This window comes from Lemur catta, chromosome 16 (genome assembly GCF_020740605.2).
Source record: "Lemur catta isolate mLemCat1 chromosome 16, mLemCat1.pri, whole genome shotgun sequence".
NCBI lineage: Eukaryota > Metazoa > Chordata > Mammalia > Primates > Lemuridae > Lemur > Lemur catta.
In genome coordinates, this window is record NC_059143.1 from 22,876,135 (window position 1) to 22,888,279 (window position 12,145).

Here is a 12,145-nt window from a genome sequence, read left to right on the forward strand (position 1 = left end):
TATTATGTCAGTAATAAATTTCTTAAGAGTGCTAGTAACCATTAGCCTTAGAAGGTACATGCTGAAAAATTTCATGCTATCTGTAACTTACCTTGAGCTAGTTCTAAAAAAGTTTTTAAAAAAGTGGCTGTATAGAGGGAGAAAAAAGTATGTTGAAAATTGTGAACAATTAGTGAAAGGTTTATTGATGTTCATTGTGATATTCTTTCAACTTTTCTGTAGGTGTTAATTTTTTTTTAATTTTGAATATACAGTGTTGGAAACAAAAAGGAGGGGACTAGATAAAACAAGATTGGCCGATTGTTGGCAACTATTAAAGCTGGAGATAGATACCATGGGGTTATTATGTTCTTCTGTTGTCTGTGTTTAAAATTTGCCTTAATAAAGTTTTTTTAAGAAATGGTAAGATAAAGTCATTCCATAGAAATGCTATTTAACTCACCACTTATCACTGCATTCCTAGTATGTAGACCAGTCTTGGTAGACCACACACATTGGTTGCAATTAATCATCATGAAAATAAGGTGTCCATATCCGATCCTTTAGTACTGAAGCTGCATATTCAGGACCTATGGACAGAATTTCAGCAAGCACACAATGTGAATTCAGTGAGAAGTGAAGGAAGACGAAAGCCTCTAACGGGAGCTAACTATTGTCAGCAATGAAAGAATATTTCTGTAAATCTCATTTTGCCCCTTCCTTGGTAATCACTCATTTTTATATTCTTTTGCCTCCTACCGTTATAGGTACCAGTGTGCTGCTGCAACAAAGCGAGCAAAACCTTGGGCGAAATGAAATTCAGTTCCTGATTTCGGATAATCAGGGCTTCAGTTGCCCTGAAAAGCAGATCCTCACGCTCACGGTGTGTGAGTGTCTGCACGGCAGCGGCTGCGCAAAAGCGCTTCACAGCTCCTATGTGGGCCTGGGACCCGCAGCAATTGCACTCATGATTTTGGCCCTCCTGCTCTTGCTACGTAAGTCTTTCAAAAGCCACTTTTTAGCTCTTAGTGATTTGCATGCACTACTAGTGATTCGTTACTATGGTAGTCATTGATTTCTTCACAATTATTGTTTAACCACATTAGAATGCTTCTGAGGGTGAATAGGGAAGCGATACTTGATGATTGATAAATTCACCAAAGCTTATTGTAGGACCCTTCAGAATTTTGTTTTATAAATATGTATCATTTTCTGATTGAAATAACTGAGGTCATGCGTGCTCTTCAGCTACCTTTGGCATAAACCTTATTGGTGCCCCTATTTTGATGAGCTCTGTGAGGGCAGCATGTTGTTTATTCTCTTCACTGCTGTGTTTCTGGTACCTTAGAACAGAGCTTTGCACATGGCAGGCTCTCAGAAAATATCCATTGCATGAATTTGGATTATGGACATGAGCTTATTGTACAAACCCAGCTTATTCCAGTCGATCCTTGCTTTGCACATGCAGCTTATCAGAGCTCTGCCTGCCCACTACCCCGTGCTCCTGCCCTCCACCAGGGCCCCCAGTAGTCAGACCCTCTGAGCACACTTCTGGTTCCCAACACTGGCAACGTGTTCTCCACCAGTCCTGCCTGCCCTCCGAAGACTCAGGTTTCCTTTCATGAGAGAACAGGGACTGCAACCTGGGGACACGTGGAATACCACTCCACTTGACCACTGAACTTGGGCAGAGGACCACCTCCAAGTGAGCCTAGGCTATTTCAGTGACAAAGGAGGAGCCTGTTAGAGCCATTAGTAGATACTCAGTTGAATACACAGCACTCGACAGTTTACAGTGTACTTTTATACCATTATCTCCACTTTGTGGGTAGAGATACAGACACTTAATGGTCAGTGACTTGTCTCAGCTTGCCATGTTTGTAGGTAGGTACTGGAGCCAGCACTGCTGCTTTTACCCAAGCATTCCTTCCACTGCCTTCTCCTCTCAGATTCCCTGCAGACTAATGTGGCACTTGGCACATAACAGATACTTGATTAATATTTGTTGAAATTGTTGAATTGCTACTGGCTGATTCCAATCTTTTTATTAATTACAATAGCTATAGTTACCATGCTGTTGACTATTTTACATAAAAAGGAATCTAGGGGGTAGTCAGTTCATCACTGGAAGCTGCCAGGTGGGAGTGGCAGATGTGGTTAATTCTTTCCTGCCTTGATCCCTTGGCCAGCATTGGTCTTTTCTTCCTCCTAGAGGTAGAATAAAATTTAAGGAGTGATCTCTGAAATTATATTTAATTCTAGATGAAATATTATATATATTCTAAGGATTTTTAACATAGTAGAATCATTTTGGAAAATACTTAGGTGAGTCAAAGGTTAATTGGGACCTCAGAGAGTCATGCCTTGTGCAAAATTTTACTCTAGGGTGAAATATTATAGCAGTTTCAGTGTTCTCAAATATTGTAATATATTAAGATATTTTACTCTTAGGAGCTTTTGATCTTTCTAATAGTACATTTTTTTGTGGACAGTGAATTAAAAAAAAAATTTGGACAATGATCTTAAAAAAAAATTAATCTTTAAATTGGTTTTGGTGATTTGATACTCTCTAATCCAGTCTTGGTACTCCACTTAGTAACCGTAGACAGCCTCTTTGTGATGAACGAGGCCTTCAAATCTGTAGGACTCTCTCATGCTGCCTTCAGGCTTTGGTGTAACTCACCAGAAACAAGCTTGGTAAGGCTGGATCAGGGTGAAGAAAGGAAAAATAGGGCCGTTGCCTGGGTGCAGTGGCTCATGCCTATAATCCCAGTACTTTGAGAGGCTGAGGCAGGAAGATTGCTTGAGCTCAGGAGTTCAAGAGCAGCCTGAGCAACATAGTGAAACCCCCATCTCTACAAAAAATTTAAAAAGTTAGCCGGGAGTGGTGGCACGCACCTGTAGTCCCAGCTACTCAGGAGTCTGCGGCAGGAGGATCGCTTGAGGTCGCAATGAGCTATGGTAATGGCACTGCACTCTAGCCTAGGCAACAAAACAAGACCTCATCTCCAAAAAAGAAAAATAGAGCTGTAAATAAGTGAAGACAACGCCAGGAAGTGTTATGCAAATGCCAAAATTATGCAATATAATTTTAGAAATATGTCAGGATTTACCTTCTCTGTCACTCAATTTTGTGTCTGTGTAGTTGTACCATTTCTACTGCTGATGTGCCATTGTGGAGACGGCGCCAAAGGCTTTACCCCCATACCTGGCACGATAGAGATGCTGCATCCTTGGAACAATGAAGGGGCGCCACCTGAAGACAAGGTCAGGTCCTCGGATGTCAATATAACTTGTCTTCTTTTGGGGGTTTTAAAGGGCCTTGGGAAGTGTTTCTAGCATTTCTGATCATGAATGGGTAAAGTGGTTATTACAGACTTCACTCACATGCCTTTGTTAAACAAAGGGTTCAAATGACAACATGTTTTTTGTTTGTTGACAGGGCGGGGTTGAGATGGTTTCACTCTCCTGTAACATGTCCTGTGTTCAGAGAACATAGAGCAAGGGTCAGGGAGAACTAGAGTATGTAGGGATTTAGGATAGAAATGTTTGTCCCAGTATTAAATGGGGAGTCTTCCACAGCCAAGAAGTGCCCTGTCTCCATTCCCTCCAAACATAGGATTGGCAGAGATAAACCCACAAGCCCCGTGGCACTTGTAAAACATTGCAAAATCCCCTTTGCCAACCACTTAGGAGCCATTTCCCTTTGCCTCTCTATTGCGTCTTCACCCTGGAGCGCTCACCACCATCTGCCATGAGCACCCTTTCTTATAGGGTAAGATTTAGCATCGACTGTCATTTTCATAACAGTGATGTAAACATGAACATGGGCAGGCCAGGATCAACATGACGATTCCTCCACAATGTGACTCCTATCTCCCCCTTTCCTGTTTCTCCTCCATGGACGAGTTCCATTCCCACCCCATCCTCATGTTCCAGACACTCACTGCTGTCCCCACACTCCAGCCAGCAGATGGGGGGAGAGTGAAGAACAGCTCTTCAAGCACACCTACCAGAAGTTGCATACACCATTTCTGCTCCATTCACATTGACCGCAATTTAGTCGGGTGGCTATACCTCGTAGCATCAGAGGCTTGGAAATATAGTCTTTATTTTGGGAGGCCATGTATCCAGCTAAAAACAAAATTAAGAGTTTTCTAACCTTAGAGAACTTAGAAGAAAGGACCAAACTCCAGAGGAAGGTTGAAATGCCACTGGTGCCAGTGGAGTAAATGAGCGGAGACTGTACGTGAATGCTTTGTTTCCTCCTTGGACTGTAATCATCTATGAAATGAGAAGGTGGAAGGAGAGAGATCTTCGCAAGACTCAAATAGAAGTTATTCAGCCTACCAGGAGCAGTGGCTCACACCTGTGGTCCCAGTGACTCAGGAGGCTGAGGCACAAGGATCATTTGAGGCTAGGAGTTCAGGAACAGAGTGGGCAACATAGTGAGACCCCATCACTACAAAAAATAGGAAAAAAAGAATGAGCCAGGTGTGGTGGCACGTATCTGTAGTCCCAGCTACTCAGGAGGTCAAGGTAAGAAGATCACTTGAGCCCAGGAGTTTGAGATTACAGTGAGCTATGACCGTACCACTACACTTGAGCTTGGGTGACAGAGCAAAGTTATTCAACCCACAGTATTTTTTCTAACTGGCCTCTGTGGAATTAGCTTATTGCTACCTACGCCCACTCAGCTCAGATTCTTCCAGCAGCTGCACCAACCCTCCAGCCTTCTAATCCAGTTCTCAAATGTATGTGTTCTCACAGGTGGTGCTGCCGCTTCTGGCAGTGGATCAAGGGGATAGTCTAGCAGTGAGAAATGGCGTCGGAGGTATGACCAAGGAAGCCACTGTGAAAGGAAGTAGCTCTGCGTCCTTTACCAAAGGGCAGCAGGAGATGTCTGAGATGGAGGGAAGATGGGAAGAACACAGAAGCCTTCTGACTGGCGCGGCTGCCCAAGTTACAGGGACAGCAGGAGCTGTCACGGGTGCTGAAAGCATAAGGACCACACGAGCCACAGGGGCTTCCAGGGAAGTGGTGGGGGCTTCCAGAGACATGGCCGGAGCTCGAGCTGCTGCTGGTGCGGTGAACGAGGAATTCTTAAGAAGTTATTTCACTGATGTAAGGATTGGTTTTTATGTGTGGGGAAAAATCATTTATATACGGATGTGATATTATTAGGGTAATCATTGCCTTGGATCTAAATGAAACTTTGGGGGGTTTGGGGGTTTTTTAAGGAAATGCTTATAGGCAATAAGAGATAATTGAATCAGTCAGTGTAGCTAAATTACCCTGTGCTAACAGGGGACCCCACAGTGTTAGTTCTCACAAAGTTGTATTTCTCACTTACATTCGTGTTTTTGCCGGTCAGCTCTGCTCTGCTCTGCTCTGCTTCGGGCTGTTTTCATTCCAAGATGCACAGTGAGAGAGCAGATTGTACCTGGGACACTTGCTGTCCTTGTGGCCCCGGGAAAAGAACAAGGCAGAACCAGACAATGGCCCTGAAAGCCTCCACCTGTTTACACTCATATTTCATTGATCAAAGCAAGTCATGTGCTCAAGACGGATGTCAGTGGGTCAGAAAGTTCCATCCCTCTTCAGGAGCAGGCTTGATAGGGATGAGCCCGGTAGGGAAGGGCAGAGAATACATGACCGAAAAGACACAATCTACTGATATTAAGTCCACTTGAATTTCACCTTCTGCCTGAGAGTATTTGGCTTTGCTATCAAGAGGGTTCACCAAAAAAAATGGTGAGGAGAGTTTCAGGAAAGATGATCAGATGCAGTAAGGAAGCTCATACCTGGGATTAGGAGTTAGAAGCGGAACTGAAAATAAAAGTGTTACAAAGGAACACCATGCATTTTGGAACAAGGATTATTACCAGAAATAATCGGGGATATTTCATAACAGAGAATGGGTCAATTCATCAGGAAGCCTAAAACTCTTGAACACGTCAGTACCTAACAATAGAAATTTAAAACCTTGAAGCAAAAACTGATAGAACTAAAAGAGAAATAGACAGATCGATAATTATAGTTGGAGAGTTCAACCTCTTCTATTCATAACTGAAAGAACAAGCAGACAGAAAATCAGTAAGATGTAGGAAACATACAGCGCTGTCAACTGACTGGATCTGATTGGCATTGATAGAACCTTTTGCAGCAAAAGCAGAGTCCACATTCTTTTCAATATAGACTCTATTCCAGGACATAAAATAAATGTAAATAAATGTAAAAGAATTGTAGTCATACAATGTACTTTGAGAACAAGAAATTCAATCAGAGATTGATAACAGAGATATATCCAAATATTTGTAAATTATACCTTTCTAAATAACCTGTGGATAAAAGAAAAAAAAAATAACAGGATCAATTAGAAAACATTTTGAACTGATTGAAAATTAAATCACACTTTATTTCTCAAAATTAGTGGGGCACTGCTAAAACAGTGCTTTGAGAGAAATTCATAGCAAAGGTGATTATATTAGAAGACGGGTCACAAATCAGTGACTTAAGCTTCCCCCTTAAAAAGTTACAAAAAGAAGGGCAAATTAAAAACAAAGCAAGCAGAAATAAGGTAATAATGAATTTTAGAGGCAAAATCAATTAAATGTTAAACAAAAGAAGATAGATATAAAAGCAATGAAACCAAAAACTTATTTAAAGAGATCAAAAAATTGATAAACCTCTTAGATTATTTGAGATATTATATAAAGGGTATAGACACAAATTATGGACATAAGAAATGAAATAAAGAACATTACTGCAGATCATACAGACAGTAAAAATAATTTAAAAAAAAAAAAGCAGGACTAGGTGCCTTTCTTTAAAAACAAGGTCCCTGTGTCCGCATGGTGATGGGCAAAGTTGGAGTGTTAGCATCTGGGAGGCACTTCAGAGTTAGGGGAGGGGCTTCCATTCAGGAAGGCAATTTATTTCTGTCCCGTGTTCTAAAATTGCAAGTTACTAGAGTGTTTTCCCACTTTTTTCCACCCTTCCTTTCATACCATCCTGCACCCCGCAAGTATTAGCTTGACAGATATGGTTAGTGTCAAGGAAAACCACTTCTTGTCCCTTTCTGTCTCATTGCTAAGCTTGATTCTAGTATCCTATTTGTTTTATTTTGACGTGTTTTTCTTCTCCACGCTAATCCTGCTCAAGTCAGTCTTGGTTTTCTGTGTATGTACTAACTGGATTTGGAAATAATTTCAAAGTTATCAGAAAATTTGCAAGAATAGTAGAAATTTTGAATTCCTGTACACTCTTCACCCAGATTACCCAATTATTAACACTTTGTCACATTCACTATTTGCTTCTCCATTCTCTTCCTCTCTGTGTCACACACACATGTACACACACCTTCTCTTACATTACCGCAATACAGTTAACAAATTCAGAAATTTACTATTGACACAGTCCATATTTCAATTTGAACTGTCACAATCATGTCTTTTATAGCACTTGTTTTTCTTGTCCAGGATCCTGTATTTCATTTCGTTACCAGGACACTTTAGTCTCCTTTAATCTGAAATAGTCCCCTCTACCTTTCTTTGTTTTTTATGATATTAATATTTTTTTAAGAATACAGGGCAGACTCTCTCAGTTCTGCACAGTCACACTTGGCTTCATCTGTGTGACTTCGTAATGGGGAGCGAGAGGAAGGATCTCAGGACCTCAGACTGGCCTTATGGTGGCCTCTCTTTCCTTGAGAGGCTCAACGGGTCCTGAAGAAAGAAAGAAAAAAAGAGAATACAGGCCAGTGATGGTGTAGGATCTCTCTTTATTTGTTTTTCTCTGATGTTTCCTTGTAATTAGATTCGGGTTATGCATTTTGAATGGGAATATAGAGTCTGGTTTTTAAAGGACTTGGTGTTGCTAATTATTTGTGTCTGTTTTTATTTGCATTTTAGAAAGCAGCCTCTTACTCTGAGAGCGATGAGACGCACACAGCCAAAGATTGCCTTCTGGTTTACTCTCAAGAAGAAACCGAATCCCTGCACGGTTCCCTTGGCTGCTGCAGTTTTATTGAGGGAGAGCAGGACGACCGCTTCTTAGATGATTTGGGACTTAAATTCAAGACACTAGCTGAAGTTTGCATAGGTCAAAAAATAGACACAGATGTGCAAATTGAGCAGAAGCAAAAACCTGTCACAAAAACAAGTACAAACGCAGCTTCACGTACACTCTATGAGCAAACTAAGGTTGATTCAGAGAATATTTATGCCTCTGGCAGTAGCTTTCAAGTTCCAAAATCTTTGCAGGAAGCAAATGCAGAGAAAGTAACTCAGGAAATAGTCACTGAAAGATCGGTATCTTCTAGGCAGGCTCAAAAGGTAGCTACACCTCTTCCTGATCCATTGGCTTCTAGTAATATTATAGTAACAGAAACTTCCTATGCCACGGGCTCCACTATGCCACCAAGCACTGTGATCCTGGGTCCCACACAGCCGCAGAGCCTTATAGTGACAGAGAGGGTATATGCTCCAGCTTCTACCTTGGTAGATCAGCATTATGCTAATGAAGGCAAAGTCACGGTTACAGAAAGAATAATACAGCCTAATGGGGGTGCATCTAATCCTCTGGAAGGCACCCCACCTCTGCAAGATACACAATACATTATGGTGAGGGAAAGAGAGAGCTTCCTAGCCCCCAGCTCAGGTGTGCAGCCCACTCTTGCCATGCCCAATGTAGCAGTAGGACAGAATGTGACAGTGACAGAAAGAGTACTAGCACCTGCTTCCACTCTGCAGTCCAGTTACCAAATTCCTGCTGAAGACTCTGTGAAAGCTAGAAAGACCCTGGTCCCTGGAGCTGGCGTCTCTGGCACTCTGCCAACTTTTGGTTTGGAGGAATCTGGTCATTCTAATTCTACTGTGACTACATCGTCCACCAGAGTCACCAAGCATAGCACGGTACAGCGTTCTTACTCCTAAATAGCAGCCAGCCACAAACTGACCCAGAGTTTAACTAACAGGCGCTGGTTTCATGTTTTCAATATGCCTGGCCTTTCGTGAGTCTTAACAGACATGCAGAGACACATAAACAGTTTAAAATTTCTCACAGTCACTGATATGTAAAGGGCCACGCTCTCTGCTCCTATGAATGTATTTCAGAAATGCTTCATGATTTACTTAGGATGATGCCATTTCTTAGGTGCCTTTTAGTGATTTATGTAAATAATACTCACAAAACAAGAGAAATAGAGAATAAATCTGGCTTCTGAGAACTTATAAATTAGCACTGTATCCAGTTCATCAGCCATCCAGAGAGAACCCAGGAAACTGATTGGGTCTCTTTGCATACCATATTCACATTTAACATTGATATTCTATACTCTGTATTTTACTGCACCTAAGATTGTCTACAAGTCAGCTATCCAAAGATGTGTGCACAATCTGGGTTACCAATTTTGTTGTTGGTTTTCCTTAAGACTGGAACCTTTTTAATCTGTGTGGGGTTGACTAAATTTGAGAACAATGGCATGGTAAGAACACACATTGTATGTTTCTGTGCACATGACAATGCATGTGTGTGTATGCACATGTGTATCGTATGGTCTTAAAAGTAGCATGATACCTCATCTCAACAGTCACAAAAATTTTGAACACTTCAATTGAATAATCCAGGACAAAATTCATAAATATAAAATAATTTTACTTTTTATAATAAGATGCCATGAATAAAAAACTCAGGATACATTATCTTCTAAATAGCTACAATTTAGAGCAGCTAAATTAACCAACTATATTCTCTAGTCATGGTAGGGAACCATGTCTACTTCACTGCTCTATATCCTCAGTGCCTAACATGGTGCCAAATAAATATTTGTGGAATTAAACTGAATTGTACAAACCATTCTCTTATCTACAATTGCCAAAAATATCAAAAGACCTTATATTTCTATAATTTTGTGTTTGAAACTATGATTGTATTCTGATATCTCAAAGTGACTGACTGGCTTACCTAGCTAGTAAATATTATGTTATAAAAACCTCAAATAATTGACCTGATTTTGCACAACATCCTTGCCCTTGTTTTTTACAAGTTATTTGGGTTGTGTAGGTCCTCAATAGATTATATTTTACTACTCCTAGAAACAATGTTTCAAGATATTGTGTGCATAAGTATATAAATATTTCCCACAACACAATAGTTTTCATAATTTTTTAAAGACTAATTTCTTGACTTTTAAGATATTTTGTTGGGGAAATGAAACTTTCAAATTTTACTTTTGTAGACATTTTTTTAAATGTTGAAAGATTTTATACAGTGTGCTCCCACTGTATATAGATGAGGGCAAATACTTGTAGACATCTAAGTCTAGCTAAAATGGAGGTCACTCTTCCACAATCTAGAATTTTTTACTCTCTGCTTAGTAATAACTGTGTTTCTTTTTTTTTTCCTTTTCATTATAGACTTAGTCATATTTTGCCAAGTATGCAACAGGACTATCACTACTGTGTGAAAATGTAAATGTGACCCCTGTACTCAGAACAAACAAAACTTGGTCTTAAGCTTCCTCCTTGGGTAGGCTTGAAAACCTAACCTGTCTCTTGTATATAACATAAACACATTTTCTAAATGGTTTTCTTTGTTCCCGAAAAAGTGATTTGCATCAGTTTTACATTTGTTTTGGGGGGAGATTATATTTGTATCATCATAAAATATTTAAATAAAAAGACTACCTTTGGAGTGACCTTTTCTCCGTATCTTTTTATTGCTTTATCATATTTTATAAGGAATATAGATAGCTTGATTGTTGAGAGGAGAGAACACCCAAAAGACAGGTGTTTCTTGGACTTTGTTATTTAATTAGATCTGCTAACAGCCGGCCCCAGCCAGCCCCTAGTAAAAAAGTATCTGTTGTTTATCTAAAATACAAATTAAGCTAGGTACCCTGCATTTCCATTTGCCAACTCTGGCAACCTTGTTGCTAAGGAATTGAAGGTTGCTATCTGCCCAGAAAGTAACACTAGAGTAACCTATTGGGTTTGGCTGGAGAAGGCTCACATATCTGACCCCAAAACATAAAATCATTCTACCAATGTTTGAGAGGTTATTTTAATTGCTTCTCATAGTTTACAAGGGAAAAGATAAAGAGTTGCTGCTATAGGGGAAGAAAAAAAATCTTTTACCCTTCTAGGTCCTCAGCTGGGGCTGAGTAACAAAACAGATTAACAAGAGAAAAACGGAAGTCTGTTAGCATGTACATCTCATATATACATGGGAGAAACTCTGGGTTGAGTAACTCAAAAGGGTGGTTACAACTTGGTTTAAAATGATAACGACTTACGAAATTCGGCAGCCCTCAAACCAGAGGTTCAGAGAACTCTGCAACGAGGCAGGCAGCATTCATAGAAAATGGAAGTGAGGTACAGAAACAGCTTGATTGGTTACAGCTCAGCCTTTGCCTTAATTGGACACGGTCTGATCAGTTGGCAGCCTGTGACTGGCTGAGACTCAGCTGCTGTGATTGGCTGAGACTCAGCTATTTGTTACAGATATATTCCTAAATTAGACTGTTGGTTCATTTACTTATCAAGCCAAATTGTAGTTCATTGCAAAAAGACTCAAGGTACGGAGACAGCCTCAGGCCAAATTTAGTTTAACAATATACCAACTTGGGCTAAAACAAAAGAAAGACGATTTGGGGCTTCTGGGCTAGGAAATCAAATTATGGGAAGATAACTAGAAAAAATATGGTAAGAAAGAGTAGGATTTAGTAGGCAGATTTAAGCCAGTGTCTTCTCCATTGACAACCTTGTGGTTTATAAGCATCCTCTTTCTGGTACAGAGAAGGAGTCTTACAAATGGACATTCCCTTTATCAATGTAAATCTGCCTTACGAAAGGGAAACTTACATTCTGTCCTCACAACTTCTCCTGTGTCGTTTCTCAAAATGATCAGTTCAAATAATCCTTATGCTAAAAAGGCATATTTGGAGGTAGCATATTCTGGTCTCCTACATTGCCAATACTATGGTGTGACGTTAATGAAGATTCACAACCCTGGCACACCGAGACATCCATCCTAAGGTGTGAAGACTGTGTTACATTTGTGAGACCTCTGTTCCCACTCCAAGTGGCACAGGGAAGCAACTTTTGATTGATTTCTGCAGACCATATTCCAATCACCAATACATCAAAACGTATGCAATAAGTAA

At 40.3% G+C, this 12,145-nt stretch overlaps 1 protein-coding gene and 1 non-coding gene across 2 annotated transcripts in view; both read left to right on the plus strand.

Annotated features, from left to right (window-relative positions):
- Positions 1-10,678, plus strand: part of DSG2 (desmoglein 2) — a 37,447-nt gene extending 26,769 nt beyond the window's left edge. Inside the window, exons 12-15 of the mRNA XM_045527518.1 lie at positions 747-974; positions 3,125-3,246; positions 4,750-5,103; positions 7,893-10,678. Coding sequence (XP_045383474.1) covers positions 747-974; positions 3,125-3,246; positions 4,750-5,103; positions 7,893-8,915 — 1,727 coding nt within the window. The 3' untranslated portion in view covers positions 8,916-10,678. The remainder of the gene's footprint in view (positions 1-746; positions 975-3,124; positions 3,247-4,749; positions 5,104-7,892) is intronic.
- Positions 7,576-7,705, plus strand: LOC123621983. Its single transcript, XR_006729361.1, has one exon. It is a non-coding gene; the product is annotated as a small nucleolar RNA SNORA64/SNORA10 family (small nucleolar RNA).
- Positions 10,679-12,145: the final 1,467 nt, after the last annotated feature.